Source organism: Gallus gallus, chromosome 5 (assembly GCF_016699485.2).
Source record: "Gallus gallus isolate bGalGal1 chromosome 5, bGalGal1.mat.broiler.GRCg7b, whole genome shotgun sequence".
Lineage (NCBI taxonomy): Eukaryota > Metazoa > Chordata > Aves > Galliformes > Phasianidae > Gallus > Gallus gallus.
This window is the reverse complement of record NC_052536.1, coordinates 22,675,615-22,692,965: the sequence shown is the minus strand read 5'-3', so window position 1 is coordinate 22,692,965 and position 17,351 is coordinate 22,675,615. Positions and strand designations below refer to the sequence as shown.

The 17,351-nt window shown below is 45.4% G+C and overlaps 2 protein-coding genes and 1 long non-coding RNA gene across 14 annotated transcripts in view; 2 read left to right on the top strand and 1 right to left on the bottom strand.

Annotated features, from left to right (window-relative positions):
- Nucleotides 1-8,493, top strand: part of DDB2 (damage specific DNA binding protein 2) — a 49,235-nt gene extending 40,742 nt beyond the window's left edge. For 5 of the 12 annotated variants that reach the window (XM_046941686.1, XM_046941689.1, XM_046941687.1 and 2 more), the window contains 7 exons: nt 1,387-1,553; nt 2,652-2,751; nt 4,106-4,283; nt 5,309-5,454; nt 5,728-5,892; nt 6,204-6,249; nt 6,890-8,076. In XM_046941686.1, coding sequence (XP_046797642.1) covers nt 1,387-1,553; nt 2,652-2,751; nt 4,106-4,283; nt 5,309-5,454; nt 5,728-5,892; nt 6,204-6,249; nt 6,890-7,116 — 1,029 coding nt within the window. In that variant the 3' untranslated portion in view covers nt 7,117-8,076. Of the gene's footprint in view, nt 1-1,386; nt 1,554-2,651; nt 2,752-4,105; nt 4,284-5,308; nt 5,455-5,727; nt 5,893-6,203; nt 6,250-6,889 lie in introns of all 12 variants that reach the window. The other 7 variants (NM_001397158.1, NM_001397156.1, NM_001039301.2 and 4 more) reach the window with 3 other exon arrangements.
- Nucleotides 8,425-17,298, bottom strand: ACP2 (acid phosphatase 2, lysosomal). Its single transcript, NM_001031548.3, has 11 exons — nt 17,168-17,298; nt 16,984-17,079; nt 16,823-16,909; nt 14,360-14,512; nt 13,897-13,995; nt 13,648-13,737; nt 11,479-11,611; nt 11,315-11,403; nt 10,604-10,710; nt 10,205-10,380; nt 8,425-10,126 (listed from the first exon to the last, which is right to left on the bottom strand). Exons 1-11 carry the CDS (start codon nt 17,264-17,266, stop codon nt 9,990-9,992), a joined length of 1,266 nt encoding a protein of 421 aa, NP_001026719.3. The 5' UTR covers nt 17,267-17,298; the 3' UTR covers nt 8,425-9,989.
- Nucleotides 10,009-15,819, top strand: LOC121110999. Its single transcript, XR_005860543.1, has 2 exons — nt 10,009-10,147; nt 13,451-15,819. It is a non-coding gene; the product is annotated as an uncharacterized LOC121110999 (long non-coding RNA).
- Nucleotides 17,299-17,351: the final 53 nt, after the last annotated feature.

Below are 17,351 nucleotides of genomic sequence, written 5' to 3'. Positions count from 1 at the left end.
CTTACTACCTGTTACACAAGGGAGTGTGGGCTGTGCCAGTGGGTTTCTTCAGCTGTAAGTTCCGTAACTCTGCCCTGGGGATCTTCCAACCTCTTGACCTGGTAGCAGTGCTGCTCACTGCCAGATGGTTTTTTACTGAGCAGTCTCTTGTTCCCCCAGTACTTCTGCACAAACACCACTGACTTCAAGTGGTGCATGTCATAAGGATCCTCCTGATTCATTCTACCTAACTGTTGATGCTTATATAAAATGCCAAAATTAAGAGCCGGTGGAATGAGGAGACAAATCTCTAGAGGCAATTCTATATGCCTGTGCTTAGAATCACCCACTCAGTCTATTCTGTGGACCCACGAGGAAGCCTGAGCTCTTCAATTAGTTAATTCTGTTCAGTGTTGAAAGGTAAGTGAGGAGAAATTGGGTTAGCCTCCTCTTTACATTTCTCCACCTAACTGTTTCTGGTAGCACCTTTTGTGGTTGGTTTCCAAACTGGCTGTTCCAGCTGCAGTCTTGTCTTAAGGCAGAAGGTGATCCTCGGTGGTGCTGAGATGACTAGCTAGGTGAACAAGGTGGAATAGACCTTGATCCTGCCCCAGGGTGGGTCCAGAACTTGCATCCCAGTGGAATGCCCATCATAGTAATACCTAGATACATCATCCTTCTTCCACTGCTGTGAGGACAGATAAGCTCTGGGGCTTTTTTGTCTTCATTGGCCTCTTAACAGCTAATATTTACAGTGCATCTTTATTAAATAGCTACTCTATGAGCAGCAGAGTGACACTTGAGTACCAGAGTTTGGGGACTCCCAGTCAGCATCCTTGTTTTCTGTCTGTTTCTGTAGGGTTTCCGTGTTTCCTCAGAAGACAGGCTGGGAGAAAACATCTCAGGCATGAGGTTCTTGTGCCTTTAGTTAGCAGTAGGATTTCTCCTGGCACTACTCTTATTCTTCCTGGAGATACCTTGAGTAAGACCAGGTAAAGCACTGGAAGTAGCTTGTGTTGAACTGGTAAATGAAGACACTGTAAGAAAGCTTAGTGCAGGATTCTCATAAGATTTTGTGAGGCTTCTGCATGGAATAGTGTTGTATTTTTCTTGTAACCTCCTACAGTGATCTGAGTGAGGTGGTTCACTGTATGTTTGTCCTGCACCCAGTGCAGAGGAAGCAGTGCTGCTAATGGGGTTTGCAGCCCAAAGCAATGAGGTTGAACCTACAGATACAGAATGTATGTGGTTAGGTTGGAAACAGATCAGAAAGTTCTTGTGAGTGTCCCCTGTCAGAAAGCTGTGTGTCGCACCTAAAGAATGCTGCAGTGCATTCCAGAAGATGGGTTGTATTAAGATTTTTCTCCACTCTAACCTCGATACCTTTTGGCTTTGTATGTATTCCAGAAAGGGCCAGGAGATTCTCTTGGAGACATCAAGTTCAGTCCTTATGAGGCAGTGAAGCTTTATGTGGCATCAGGGGATGGCACCCTAAGTCTGCAGGACCTTGAGGGCAGAGCGGTGCAGGTGATCTCCCGTGCCCCGGACTGTGGCCATGAGAACCATAATGTTTGGTGAGAAGGGAGCAGAGTAAGGTTGAATCTCTGCTCTGTAATGCTGTGTTAATGCTGTGGCTCTGGTCATGCGAATGTATACTTTGCAAATTTTAGGAGATTCTTGATATGAATTGGTCCTGTGAGGGAGCTCACAGGTAGGCTCCTGGGCCCCTCTCCAGCACTACAGGGTGGGTGACAAGCAAGGCAGCCACAGGGCATTTAGCTTTTGCGGTAGCCGAGTACACTGCATCCACCTTCTGGTGTTGCTTTCTGGTGACATCATCTCCCATCTTGTAGATACTGACAGTGCTTCACTGTATAAGGTGAGAAGAACAGAGTAACTTTCTTCTCTTCATTGTGATCAGTGTTTTGTGTTTTTTGTGTGCAGCAACTCAGGCAGGATAGGAATTCCAAAAAAACATTCCTGCAGAATCTGAATTTCATCTTGTTGGGTTTACCCTACTGCCCTGTGACGGGTTCAGGCTCACCATGCTAATCTCTTCTGTCTTGAATTCAAGAATCATTTAGCTCTGCAAGTGAAGCTTTCCCAGCAAGTTCCCAAAGGAGCACGGCTTTACTCTCGCTGGGCCAACCCCCCCCAGCAGAGCTGTGGTTAAGAAGTATGTCTTTATCAGATAAGCTTCTATTCACGTTTGTTTCTGGGAGCATAAAGTTCAGATAGATAGGTTAGAAATGCAATTTTCTAGAGTTCCTGTCTTTTCTTTCCCGTTGCTTCCCTGTTTTGTGGAAAACCATTTTTAAAAGCCATTTCTATATATTTGCCAGTGTCACTTGGCAAAGCGTGTCCATGTGAAGTTTCTGAGTGACTTTTCAGCCTCTATTATATTCCACTGTCCCAACATGCCACACTCCATCTACTGAGCACTTCACAGATGCCTTAGGAATTATTTCATATTCAGTTACCAAAAGCTAGCATTGCTGATAAGCCACCCCCTTTCCTGCTGTTCTGGGCCATACCATCAAATCAGAGGGAAGATGACAGATGCAATCTGTTGCATTCTCCTTTGTCAGAGACAGGGATAAGGTGTGAACTAGAGCTCCTCTGCCTCCACCTGCCTGTGGGAGGTAGCACTGATTTTGTCTCTTTCCCTCTAGCTGCTGGTACTGCAGTGTTGATGTATCTGCAAGCTGCCGTGCTGTGGTGACAGGTGATAATTTGGGCAACGTGGTCCTGCTCAGCACTTCTGGTGAAGAGGTTAGTATGGCTCCACACAGTGTTTTTTGGGGGGGAATCTTCATGGCTCGTGTACTTTTCTACACTACAGTGGCCTGGAAAAGAGAACAAGTGCCTTGCAGTTGAGAAGATGAGTCTGCCATTGTTTAGGTGGTGAGATTTTCTGTGCTTCTGCCAGCTGCACTGGTGAACACCATAATAACAATTCTCAGACTGGGACTGTGTGATGTGCCGCCCCTTCCTTAAGGGTGTTTGATGCTGGGCAGAGTAATTACAGGGCAACCTGTAGCATTTACATAAATGCCCTCTGCCAACAACCTTTGCACTTCCAAAAACTGAGTGCACTGGTGGAAGTCATTTGGTAGATACTGCTTTGATAGATACCCTTCTGTGAGTACACAACAGCAATTCAGCGAACGCTGGGATAGAAATTGCACTACTGCTGTTAGGCATGAGAGGGCAGGCACAGCCAGTCTGGAGTAGTGCAGAAACCTATTGGAGAACAGACTTGGGGTTAGTCCTGCTTATAAGAACTTGCTGTACTGTCAGACTGGAATTACCATTTCTCCTGCCTGCAAGGGTAACATCTGTAAGAATTTACTGTGCGGTGTGCTGAGGCCAGAGGCAGCTGTATAAATTAGTGAGCAGAGTTATAAATACTCCACGTGAGTTGTGCTCATTCTAGGCTGGTTGTGCCTTTTTTTTTCCTCTGGAAGAATGTGACAAAAGTCTTTTCTGCACTTGGAAGGTACCCATTAGCATAGAGATGGGCCAGCTTCCCTCCTTTGATTAGAATTAATCTTTTGGTGTCTAGTATAGATGTATCCATAGCCAGTTTATGTCTACTTGTTAACTGAAATATTTTGCTTCCTTTGTTTGATTTTCTGATATATGTCTAGAAGCCAATTACAGCCTCTGTCATCTTTCATTTTTACTAAGATAAAGAAAGCGAACTTTCTGGATCTTCACTGAAGCAGTCCCTTCTTTCTTGTTGCTACATTGGCAGCTCATTTCTGTATCTGTTCCAGTTGTTTTAGTCTTTCTGTAGGTGGAAGACTGGCACTGCATGAAGTATTCCAGATGAGGTCCTGCTTTGTACCGTGGTACTAATACTTTCCTTGGTGAACCAGAGATTGCATTTTTCTTTCCCGTAGCTGTCATAAATTGATGGATTAGAGATTCTCGCAGAGCTAAATAGTTCCAAGGTCACTCATCTCCATTCTTGCTCCCAGTAGGTAAACTCTAAGTGTATTGTAGTTGGTTTTCTTTTATTCTGTGAATGTGTGACCTCTTTACTCTGCACTAGTAGATCTTTATTCTGTTTCTTTACTCTAGGTTGTGATATTTTTCCTTTGTGATTTTCCGTTTGCTGCAGATTTGGAAGCTGAAATTGCACAAGAAGAAAGTGACTCACGTGGAGTTCAACTCTCGATGTGAGTGGTTATTGGCCACAGCATCCGTGGATCAGACAGTTAAAATCTGGGACCTCAGAAACATTAAAGACAAAGCAAATTTTCTTCATGTACTTCCTCATGACAAACCTGTCAATGCAGGTGAGTTTTTGAGAGGATTTTGTATGTCTGCTGAGTCTCCCATCCATGCATTTTTCTTGCTTTCTTTTTCATCTGAGTCTGTATCCAAATTATTTTGGATTCTGTCTTGCTTTTATTCTGCAAAAGCATGAGTTGGTATTCTCATTTTGGAGCAAGCCTCAATACGATCAGATGCAAATTGTTCAAGTTTCATGTCATTTTTAAATGCAAAAATCAAACATTAAATTATCTAAGAGTGCTTTGGGAGAAAGTTAATGTAAATATAAATATGGTTAACCTGCTTGGGTATGTTTTTTTTTTCACCTTCTGAGTAAATTATTCTTAATTGCTGTTAGTGGTATTAGTGGTAGAAGCATACTTAATGTTTTGTTCTGTTTATGACAGGCAGCTGAGAGCTCAGTACTTCCTGAGGTACTGCCTGTCAGGTTTAGTAGAGAGTGTGGTTTCATGGCAGCTTAAACAGATCTAAAGAGGGCTGCCTCAGAGTTTTCCCCCTACACTCAGCCATACACTGCAGTCTATTCTTGTGCTGGCTTTTGTGTTCAGAGGCTGTGTATGGCAAGACAGATTAGAGATTGAATCTGAGAAAAGCAGATCTGAATATACTGGGACAGTCCCTTTGATAAAAGCAGGGTATAGGAGTTAAGGCTCTGTTTTTTGGCTGCAGTTCTACGAGTTTGTATCAATCTGTGCCACGTCTCTTTTGTCATCTTCATGGTTCATGTACTTTCCTACTTTCCTTGTGACTTTCTATCTGGGTGAACACGTTCCTTTCTTTGCAGTGCCTGTTTACATGACTCTAAAATGAGAATAGTGCCGCTTCCTGTGTAACCCAGTGTGGTAGGTTTCAGCTTACTGTAAGAGCTTTGAGTTTGCTTGTGACAGGTGAAGCCTTGTCTCTTGAGACGCACAGCCACATTCATATCCTTAGTAAAAAGAGTTTATGGTTTTCCAGAGAAATATGACTTCTGTATTTCATGTCAATCACAGCATTGTGATCTTTTGCTTATTGTCCCCCTCTTTAGCTTATTTCAGCCCAACAGATGGTGCCAAGCTGCTGAGCACAGACCAGCACAATGAAATCAGGGTTTACTCATGTTCAGACTGGACCAAGCCTCAGCATCTGATCCCACACCCACATCGGCAGTTCCAGCACCTCACACCTATTAAGGCAAGTTGAGTAACTACAGTCTGAGAGGAGTATCACTCCTGGTGCTAGCAGCAGGCTTTAAAATAAATGGTCTGGTTTCTGGTCAGGGTACAACACTGGTAGGTGGATGTTCATACTTCCACAACTCTTGCAGAGCACCTTCTGAGGATGCTCCTGTTGCTCAGGCTACGGGTGGGATGCCCAGGCCGCTGCTCACACTGATGCTTGTCTGCAGTGTATCAGCATCAGCTCTGCCCTTCTCTCTAATTCTCCATTGCTCTGTTCTGTGACTAGGCAACATGGCATCCTCGCTACGATCTCATTGTAGTGGGTCGCTATCCAGACCCTAAGTTCCCAGGTTACACAGTGAATGAGCTGCGAACTGTTGATATATTTGATGGAAACACCGGGGAGATGGTTTGTCAGCTCTATGATCCGAACGCATCTGGTATAATCTCGGTGAGTTGGGCACTGCAGCTAAAAGTACTTCTGAGCATTGAAATGCAGCCAAGAGAGAGGTTTTAGGGATTAGAACAACAGGAGTGTCTGCTTTACTTGTGACAGACTCATGCTCTCATGGGGTTATGACTGCTGGCTAAAGCTGCTGACTCAAGCAGGGCTGTTCTATGGTCATCGGTGGGTTTCCTGTGATGCTCTTTAGGGAACATTCTGCTTTCTAGATTGTTGCCATTATATAAACGGTGGTGCTTTTATGCCTCTGTTATGTAACCAGTGATGCTCTTACAGACTCATTTTATTTCTCTTTTCAGCTGAATAAATTTAACCCTATGGGAGACACACTAGCCTCTGGCATGGGTAAGTAAAAAGAACCTGGAACATTAAGCTCCCAGAAAAGGGCAGGCTTGTTTCCCAAGGCTAAACAAGTTGCGAGTATGGGTTTCGCAAATCTCATTCACTGGTAGTCCTCTACAGTTTCCTACATCTGTAAAGGAAATAAAGACCTTCTTAGTGTTCTTCCACTTCGGCAGTTACAAAATAGCATGTTTCCGGAAGAGTCAGCAGCCTTCCCTGGGCCAGAAGGTGCTGCCATCTGCTGGCCGTGAAATTGTTCCAGAAAACAGGACGGGGAGAAAAAAAGGCTTTTTCCAGCTAGGCTGTAGCACTTTCCCTTTGTTTGACTCATTTTCCAGGCTTTGGAGCAGAGTATTCGTTTTTTCCTAGGCTGTATGAGATTATGGGAGCCGACTATAGGCTTATGTTTTATAGTTGTGGCTGATAAGACTAGGAATTACTCAATTACATTTCTTAATTAGAGCAAAATTCTGTGGGCCATGTAGAGAATGTCTGCAGTACATATATTTGCGTCATCTATACCTCATAAATGTCTCAGAACAGACAAAACATCTTGAATTTCTGGCATCTAAGTGGCATGGCCTAAGGTACTGTATTTGATAAAAAAATTTCTGATACACAATGTTTTTGTTTTTCCTCTCAGGCTTTAATATTCTGATCTGGAGCCGGGAGGAGATGGTGATGAAGAAGCAAGAACATCTTCTGAAAGCCATGACAGAGCAGGGGATTGGGAGTCGGAGTTTGTCCAGATGTGGAGGGCAGAGGCAGGCAAACCCTGGGACAAGCAAACTCAAAGCTAAGTTATTGTCTTGGGAAGTGGAAGAGATGGGAACAAAAACCAAAGATTCTAAATCACAGGGAAGGAAGTGAAAAGGGAAGGATTGAGATAACTGATTTAGTATTGTGATCTTTTTTTGATCACAGAAGACAAATTCAGTGCTGGCAGTGGGCAGAATAAGCACTGCAGGGCATTAGCCTTCTACTTTGTCCTTCCTTCCTAGATCTGATCTTGCTTCCGTGATTCTCTTTGCTTCTCCTAGAGAGTTGCCAGTGGAGTTACCACTTAATTTCTGAGGCACTTCAGAGTTTCTAAGGAAACTTCAGAGATGTTTTCAGATCCTGCTGAAGTTACTGCTTCCAGCCTGCTTGTTATCATAACTGTGTTAACAGGATATCGTCTCCTGTAGTTTGCTGTGGAGCAGCTCATGATGAGGTTTCCAGACTGTTCTAGTCAATTTGAGCTGAGGAAACCTTTGTTAACAAGATTCATGTCTTGAAAGGTAGAATGTTCACAGGGGTGAGGTGATGGATAGCTTGAGTGAGTCAAGGAAACACCAACCTTTCCCATCTGCAAGCTTCTTGCAGTGTGTGCATCTGTCAAAACCTCAGGCTTAGCCTATTCTGCACCTGCAGCTTTTTAACTAGACCATGAAAAACATGATGATACCACACCTCTTTATCTGCTCTGTGGGAAGCGTAGGCAATGTAGAGCTAAGAACCTACTGATTCTTTGTCTTCAGAACTCGAGGCATTTTTTGCTACCAGTTAGGTATTTTTTTTTTCACCCATGCCAGCATGCCTCGGAATATATTGGGTGTGTTGTTAAGCAGAAATGAGGGATTTCTTTCAGATCCCCCTTTTCAGAGTCAAATCTCACAACTGCTGTTAAACTGAGAAATTCTGCTTTTTCTGCTTTGTTTATAAAGCTGTCTGGGGGCCTTGCTCCAGAGGCTGATAGATGGGCCAGGCTCCAGACCTGCTCAGATTCTGTGTGTTCACTTTATAGTTTTGCAGCATTGATATAAATAAAAGTTTTGTACTAAACTGAAATACTTCTCTGATATAAAATGGGTGCTTTGAGTATTCTGCTGAACTGTTTTTATCTGGGAGGTTAGAATGTATTAATCTTTCTGCTGGAGAACTATGAGAACTAGAACTGATTTCTCTGTCTTTCATAACACTGTATCTGCAATGGACCCTTCCTAGTTGGACAGGCTGCATTATAAGCTGTACGTATGCATGGTTGCTACCACCCAAACAACTTTATTTCAATTCTCACTGTGCTCTGGTAAACAAGGAATTTACCTTGGAAGGGGATATACGAAGTTCTCCCTGTTTTCCAGCTGTGAGCACATTGGGGTTAGCCCTGTGAAACCTTAGAGAAGAGGAAGAATAAAGTTCAGTGTGAATTTGATTTTAATGATGAAAAGGAAATGTACTGGAACAATTACAGAAAGTCATTCACAGTCAGAATGTCGTTATCATCACGGAAACATTTCTTCTGCATGTGCAAAATTTGCTGTCCTTAAAAATAACAGGTCTGGTCCCTTAAATGCACTTTCTATTACCTCTTTTTTTTTGTGCCTGTTCTCACAGGCTTTTGCTTTATGACTGCCTTGCTGTGCAGCAAACCTAGATTACATCTTCAGAGGACAAAAAGGTGAGGAAGACGCTGAGAACAGCAAGCTGCTTCTGCTGATTCAGAGTTCCCATGCTGGCAGATGTCAATTATGGTGTGGGGAAAAGTCCCCACAGTACTCCATAGAGGAAGAAAAGGAAATATCTTTAGCCTAAGCACTCGCTTCTGCCGCCAAGAAGGGAAGGGAACTGCAGCAGAAAAGGAACTAAAACTGGGAAGTGAATGTGCAGTATCACCATGTGAAGAGCCTGTGCTGGTGCCTGCTGCAGTCTCTTATCTTCTGCCAGAAGCTATGAGGCAGGTGGTGAGCACTTGGCATAAAGTTCTCCACAGCAGCTGCAGTGTGCAGAGAGGCCCACAGCTTCCATCCAGCTTGCCTGGAGAAATAATCACTCTTCAGATGGAAAGCCAAAGCATGGCAGATGAAGGGATCTGCAGTTACCTGCAAAGTCTGATCCTTATAATTTGATTTTATTTTTTTCCTCTGAATAAGGCTGTCCAGTAGGAAAGACAGGAAACAAAAAAACAAAAAACAAACAAAAAAAGAACAACCAAAAAAAAAAAAAACCAGCACAGGTGTTGACATTTATTCTAATCTTGAAGCTCTTTGCTCTGTGGATCATATGTAACTTTGAACTGAGTACCAAAAAAAACTACTGCCATGTTTGCAGTCCTGTCCTGATCCCAGGCCAATTTTTTTTCTCTTGAGCTGCAATGTGAGGAGGGGAAAAACTGACTAGCAATAACTACTTAGCAGCCTCAGGAACCACTTTTCACTATCTGCCATCATCTGCAGCAGCTTCCTCTGCATGACCAGCTGCTGAGTCTCTGCACATGGTGAGCTGGGTCTTCTACTCCAAGCCCAGCCTTCCCACCAGCATCAGTCCAAGGGCTTGAGAGGAAAGCACACAAAGCAGGTTGACCCTGGAAAGAGAAGCAATTCCTGACTGTCCTGGATGTGGCACCTTCTGGAGAAACAAGTGCCTCTGCTACAGTCATGATGAGTGGTTACATTTACAATCACTGAAAGGAGGAAAATTCTTCACGAGCTCCAGCTGGCCATGGTGGGAATCCCAGACAAGTTGTATGAGGACTGAGGCACCACACAGTAGAGTGGCTTCTCAGAATTAAAATGTGCCACTTCCATTAGATTAGGTTAGTCCTCTCTCTGGGACATCACATTAGAAAGCATTCAAAAATCACAGTCCAGCTTCATTCTGGGAAGCAATGGCCAAAGCAGAATATTCAGTAACTGAAGATGCCCAATCATCCTTAGGGGCAACACTGCTCCCTCCTATTGCCTGGGAAGGAGTTGAAGCAACTGTCAGGCCTGCTCTTCTCCCTCATTAGAAACGTGCCGGTAGCCAGGGGGCTGAGACTGAATGCGGAAGAGTACAGTCAAGAGGAGGATTATAAGGAGGAGGAGAATGGATCCACACACAGCCAGACCCACAAACAGTCCTGCAAGGGAGAAAATAAGCGGTCAGTATAACACCAAGCTTTCCCCATCTGCCACTTTCCGGTCCAGCTTAGGCTCACCTGTGTCATGCATACTGCTTGCTACCTGACATTCTTGCTCCCAGTCCTGAGGAACAACAGGATCTGTGAGTTCCAAGAATCTCTGCAGTGGACATATTTGCTGACAGCCAGGGATTGTCAGTGGGAAAGGTTCCTTTCCGCTCTCATTCCGGAAAAACATCTCCACAGAGAAATTACTGAAAACAAAACAGAACTAGGTGTTTTCTTTTTTTTCCTCCAGCTGAAGTCATCCCTTCCCAAAAAAACTCTTAGTGTGCACACCATTTCCTTTAGTCTGGTGGTCATTTTCTTCCTGAGTCTGCCACTAGGAGCAAGATTGCATCCCCCTAGATTACACCTAGCCTACGTCCCTAACCCTTGAGGTGAAATCACAGCAGACATCTTTACTGCAGCCCTCACCCATCATCCTCTTGGTACAGCTCAAATAAATGACATGAGGCGTATGGTGCTTGAATCTTGTTGTAGACATCTAGAGCCATCTGCAGTGCCACAAGTGTGGTGTCATGCTGAGAAAGAGGGAAAAAAACCAAATCAGTCACCCTCATGAATGTGGCAGGGCAGCTCAGACCATACCAGTAGTGGACAGGACAGTGCTGGAGGGAAGTCCCCATTGTAACTTCCACAGGGAAGAAGGGAAAGGAGCAGTACTGTTTGGAAAGTGATCTGTGACGGTGCCAGAGAAGGCAAGGAAGTGAAACACAGCCATGTATGTCCTGCATCATTCTGCTAAGAATTATTTTCTACAGGGCAGTTTTGGGAGAGATGCTTGACTTTCCAGTCATTAGGCTGCTGAAAAGTGAGGGGGATGACTTTAGCTACACTGCTGTAACATCACATTTGAGTACCACTAAGTAAGTGTAGCAGTATCCCCTCAAAGACTACCAGTCTCATCCACAAGTTTGAGCTAAAAGGAGCAAAGTGCTGGTTAGGAATTTTCCTCAGGGGCCCCAGAGGAATGATGCCAGACATGGTACATCCCACCCAGCCAAAAGCAAAGATACATCTGCTCACTGCATAGGCTGTAGAGAAGCCAGAAAGGGTTAAAACCATCTGCAGTCCCCGGTGAGGAGGGGTAAGTGGACCAAAGCCAGTACCCAGCCTCTGACTTACCGCTGAATAGACAAGTAGTTTCAGTTGCTGGTGGGCAGAGGCATTTGCTGCTTTGGTTAGGTTTTTCCTAATGTGATCCAGCAGGACCCCTGGCAAACACAGATAACTAGTAAGATTCAAAATCTAGACAAAGCAGCACAAAGCTCCTTCCCTTGTGCACTCACCGCCTTGCAAACGAGCTTTTTCTACCCGATGATGGATCCCAAACAGAAATTCAAAACCAAAGTCTTTTAGCTGCTTCATTTGAGTCATGACATCTGGTGTCACCCATGATGGTAAATCCATTTTGTGTGCTTGCTAGGAAGAGAAAGAGAGTACTCATCTGCAGGTAGCACGGACCACAGATTAATCAGAGAACAGGGGTCAGGGTGCCTGGAGTCCTGCCCAAAATGTTGTTGTGTTCCTGCTTTATTTTAACTATGACCCTCTTCTATTTATGCTTCTATCCTCACTGTGAACACTGCATACAGAAAATAGAGGTATTTCACGTCCTTCCTTTTTAATGTTGTTTCAGAAACTAATTGTTAGAAGCATTAAGATTAGAACCTAGGAGCTACTTTTCTGTGAATGCACAACTGGAGTGAAGGCCTTTGTTGTTACAACAGTACAATAATCTTGGGGCTTTTGCTTCACGTGTGTATGCGGATGGCACACAGTCAGAAAAAGACAAGCCAGAGAGCACAGGAACTCAAGTTTTCTGGTGTACCTGCAGCACAGTTCCCCAGGAGGCTTTGAGGGCCAGTGAAAGATACTGGAGAATGTTAGCAAGCACTTTCCAGCAGTACTGGGATCCACCACTGATACAGCCCAGCAATCAAACCTCAAATACACGTAACTGGGAATCCAGCTAACCATTTACAAGAAATATTTAGTTATGCTGGCAGACAAACAGTTGTGGTTCCCTGGCATTACTCAGATGGGGCGATTATTTTCTATGCCACACCCCATTAAAATGTCAGAAGACGAGGCTGAATATCCTTAAGGGCTCATTCTGTCTGAGCAGTTCCCATTAGCAAGTTACACGTTTAGCTAGTTTTTCATTACTATACAGAGATAATAGCTGCTAAGTTCAGGCATTTCTGAGACTTTTATTTTCATCCAGCTGTTAGAGTGAATCTCCTGGCTCAGGTGTGAAAAACAGTACTTCTCTTCAGGGCACTGTTTGTAAAAGTGAGAAAAAAGGAGGAAATTCAAAGTGTCTGAAGAGATTAAACAGTATGAGGGTATAGTTTTGAGAGTGAAGCTCCTCTTCTTTACAATGTTCTCGTTTCACTTTAGGACAGTGAGCTGTTGCCTGAGATCTTGGGGATACAGTGGTTCAGTTGGGTTTCTTGGCTCAATATGCAAGCTCTTTAAGTCAGTCTTGAAAGTGAAGATTTGAAATTCTTGATCTCTCTGACCAGAGGGATTTTTGTTACTGACAGAAGTTGCTTCAGAGTGGCAGGAGATTACGTTTGTGATACAAAGGGCAAATTTACACAGTGCAGCACCACTCTGGATTGGAATATTCTCAGCTTGCAGCAACTCGAGCTGCTACTTTACATAGCAAAATGCAACTGCATGCAGATTTATCCTTTAGATCCCCAAAGGACATATATAGATACGTTAATGTACCACTGTCAGCAAACTAACTAGCGCTGCATGTCCACAATACTAGCATGGACACAGAATTAGCATCGACAGAGTGTCAGAATACTTAAGCTTATGGATTCTTTCAACACTAGTTTGACGCTCAAGATCTCTATAACGTGCTTCTTTACACTATACAGTTGTACACAGATAAATGTATGCAATAATTATAAGTCTCCTGCACACATGACCTTTACTTCAGCATTAGCACAGCACAGCTAAACTTAATTTTAAGCCTTCACAAGACATGCTTTCAGCAAAATACCATGAGTTTTGGGCTTCGCCCCACAACGTAGAGAAGTAACATCTGTCTCTAGTCTTTGTCATAGGATCTCATAATAGATCTAAACCCAGATGTTGATGAACCCCACTTAACCTAGCAAAGAGAAATAAATATTAACAGAAGCACAGAAAGAATTGTGATTGACCCACATTAACAGAGGCAGAGGTAGAATCAGGAATGGTCCTAATTTAAAGCCTCAAATCATAAAGTTACCATCTCTTCAGTTTCCAGAAATCTCATTTCTACCTTACTCAACTCAGCTGTCTGTGGAGAGCTGAAGATTTCAGACTGCAGTTATTTTCTAGTGACTTTCAAATGAGTAATTTACTGTACCTGTGGCATGGTATTTAAGCTACAAAGCGAGAGGTAACAGAGCCCTGAGACCGAATTACCATGGTTGTAAGCGGATGACCAAACTTACTTCACAGAACAATGTGTCATACACACTCCAAACAGACTCGAGAGAGAGATCCCGGATTCCAGTCTCGTTTGCCACCATCTGCAGGAATTGCTGTAGGTATGAGCACAGAGAGACCTTCAATTTTTCAACCTCCTACTGCATTGCGCACGCAGAATGGAGTCTTCCTACCCTTCTCTCAGATTACGTAGAGCTAACAATATTTCAGCTAAAATCCTAAGACCATTTTGTTTCATGCAAACGATCACTTACCAAGTTGTCTCTGGTCTTATTTATGTATTCTGCTGAGTTCCGTGTTTCATTCTGTAGCTGTTCATATCGTGGACAGGGGGTCAACGGAAACTTCAATAGCTGGAGAGAGAGACAAGAGCAGCAAGATCACCGAGAATACCAATGTACAGCATTTGTACATACAGGACTTTTGACATACAAAATTATACTGAAACTCTGACTAGTGGAATGCATCTATGAACAGCTTCAGGTACTGCCTTCTAACACATCCCAGTGTGGTCTGGTGAGTGGTTGTGGCTAATATTGGCTGTACAAACACAGACCTTCAGTTTTCATCTTGTTCAAAGAACAGAAGAGTCTTTGCAAGACAGGTTCCTAGGAGAAGCTCAAGACAGCCTGAACTGAGACTGAAGGAAAAACTTCTGGAGAAGTCAGTATAACATGTTACTCGAGTAGTCAGTACATATCCCTGGGACTAGCTTACCATTTCCCCGGACTCTGGCACTGTGTGCACAGGGATAGGCTGCCAGGAAATGTTAGGGTTGAACATCTGTTGTTCCTCTGGAGGATACAGGCCGGCCAGATTGGCCTCCGCACTCATCAACGTCCGATCATAATCTGTGCTGCGGATGAAGATCTGCCAGGATATGGACAGTGCTTAGTTATTAGTATTTATTAATATTTACGTTAGTATTGCTACTGTAAATGGTAGTGCTTAGACACAGGACAACGTGTGTGCTGAGGAACACTGCCAAGTGCCCTGCAGCTGCTCACAGACAACGGGATAACAGGAACTGAAGTGACTGAGCCTGCTGCTGTCAACCTGGATGGAATTATAAGGATGGGTATGAGAGATGATTTGTTGTGTAGCGCTGGAGCACTCTGTTCTGGGTGAGTGGGAGAGCAAGATGCACTGTGTGGAGATTACAGATGGAAGGAAGGGAGTCTGAATATTCGAGTCAGAGAAGGGCAAGACAGAGGTGCAGATAATGATGGGCACAGATAGGAAGTGCACTGTATTTGCAAAGCAGGACTGGGGCAAACTGCTGTATTCAGTTCTCCATTTCAGGAACAAGCTACTGCTCGTACAAAAACCTGCCTTCTCCACACCTCAACTTTACCACCTGAGAAATGGAAACGAGAGTGGTCTAAGAGAGAAAGAGAAGTGAGGAAGATGAGATTTTATTTGATGCATGTGTACTTTTGGGATTAATGGGTCAAGACTTACCGGTCCAGAGCTCAGAGAGAAATCTGAGCCGGAAAGGAAACAGAAAATACAAAGGAGTTCAGAGTGTCAAAGTGGTAAAATCTTTGGTATTCCGATATCCATGTGCTGAAAACGCTTTGGGGAGACTGGAGGGAAACCAGTGCTAAGACAGGAGAAACACATACAAAAGGACACACTAAAAACCAACACTGGACCTGAAATAACAAGAACAGAAAGCCAGAAGAATCAAATATAATGCCAAGATTGGGGTTTTGTTTTAAACGCTAAATGAAAAGTGAGAAATGTAAGACAAAAAACCACGTACACTCATCCTGTATAGCACCTCCCATGTAAACTGTGTCTCAAAACTGAAGTCATGGCAAAAAAAGTCTTGATCATTTCTACCTACATTTACCTTCTAACTGTGGCTTGAAAAAAAACGGATCCTGTACTTGTTAGACAGGATTGCCTCTGTCCTAGGTATGCTCTGAAGAAACAGAAAGGAAATATTTTAAAATATACAGACCTATTTCTCTAAGTGTCATCAAAAAGAAGCCAATTAAGCCCTGAGCATATTTGCTTTCTTCAGCACCTTTTGCCAAGGCTCCAGCCTGTCGCTGAGTCAGGTGACAGATGGTCACACGGTATCATCCAGAGGCAATACTTCTTACACGAGAGCTTGCTCAACTCCAGCCTGCTCAATTCAGGCTCGGTTAGCAGAACAGTTTTTGTTTGCATGTGCTTTGGTTTGTTTTTCTTTCTCAAGCAAGAGGAGAACAGTTTCAGCTGGCAAAAGCTTTATAGGAATGAACTATATTTGGAAAGGAACTACTGAGGAAGGTTAAAAGACCTTTGAATTGAGACTGGAAGTTTTGTTGATAAGACAAATGTCAAAGGGACGTAATCTGAGCCACATCATGCTGTGTGCTTACTGGAGAGTCCAAAATGGGTGGGAGCAACAACAGAAAATCTTACGGGGACTCTTCATTTGCCTGCAAGTAAGCTCAGAGAAAACAACAGAAGCGATGCAAGGCCACCAGTAGGACAGGCTTTCCTTTCCAACCACATGACAGCGTACCTCTCAGCATGACACTTGCTCATGTTCCCATTGACTCACACCCCTCTGGTCAACCACAGTGGGCATCTGTGGGGAATTTCAGATTTCCCTCTGTGCGCAGCACACGGCTGCACATGGACTCCAGAGTATTTTTAATGAAATCTACTGATGCCTGTCAGTTTCTCAGGAGCTAGAACGAAGCAGGGCGACACCACAGAGGAAGAGAGGAAAGTTAGCAGACGGGAGAACAAAACCTTTACGCTGGAAGGGAACAGAGGGTCTCTTTTGGTTGGGGACAGCTGTTCGTATGGGCCGCGAGGCAGCGCTAGCAGTGTAGCAGAAAGGGCACGGCAAGCACAGGCGGCGTTCTTCTTTTTGACCAGGATCCGCCGTTGTGTCAGAACATATTCTCGAGTATGAAGCAACACCAGATCTGCCACGGCGTTTGTTCGGCAGACGTTACGGCTGCCGGCCCTCCGCTCCCCCCGGCCCGCAGGTGCCGCTGCGCCGCGCTCGGTGGCGGAAGCGCAGAACGAGACGGCGCCGCGTGCCGCTCCCACGGCCGCCGCACGGCGCGGGCCGAAGACCGAGGAGCTTTTCCTGCACCTCGTCGTCGTTTCAGTTGCGCTTTTTTACTTCCCTTTTTCCCAACGCCGCCGCTCCCTGGGGCCGCGGGCACTCACCTCCTGCCGCCGGTACGAGGCGCTGAGGAAGCCGTGGTACCGCCGCCGCAAGGCCTGGCCCAGCTCCCACTGCTGCCGCATCCCCACCTGCAACGGCACCCACCGTTACCGCCGGCCCCGCCGCTCCCGGCCCGCCGCCCCGGCCCGCCCCTCGCACGCACCTGCGTCAGCTGCCCGAAGCCCTGCGGCCAGGCGCTCTCCTGGAAGGGGTCCCGCGGGTAGGCCTTGATGGGCGAGCGATCTCCGTGCCGGTACACCTGCGGGCGGCACCGCGTTACCTCGGCCGGGCGGGGACCGGCCCGGCCCGGCCCGATCCGCTCCCGCCGCCCCCCGTTCCTCCCTCACCAGGGTCGCGAAGCGGAGGCTGCGGGGTCGGACGGGCGGCAGTTGCAGCCACGCCGCCAGGAGGAGCAGCACGGCGCCCGCCCGCCTCCCCGCCGCCATCGCGCTCCCCGCGGAACCCGACCGCCGGGCCCGCGCGCCGCACGGACGCAGTTCTCCGCGCGCTGCCGGCGGGCGCGTGCCTTCC

Coding starts and splice junctions, on each gene's coding strand:
- ACP2 (NM_001031548.3), bottom strand. CDS start 17,266: ATGGCGGCGGGGAGGCGGGCGGGCGCCGTGCTGCTCCTCCTGGCGGCG. Junction 16,910..16,983: donor GCTTCGGGCAGCTGACGCAG/GTGCGTGCGAGG, acceptor GTGCCGTTGCAG/GTGGGGATGCGGCAGCAGTG. Junction 13,996..14,359: donor TGCCAGAGTCCGGGGAAATG/GTAAGCTAGTCC, acceptor CTCTCTCTCCAG/CTATTGAAGTTTCCGTTGAC.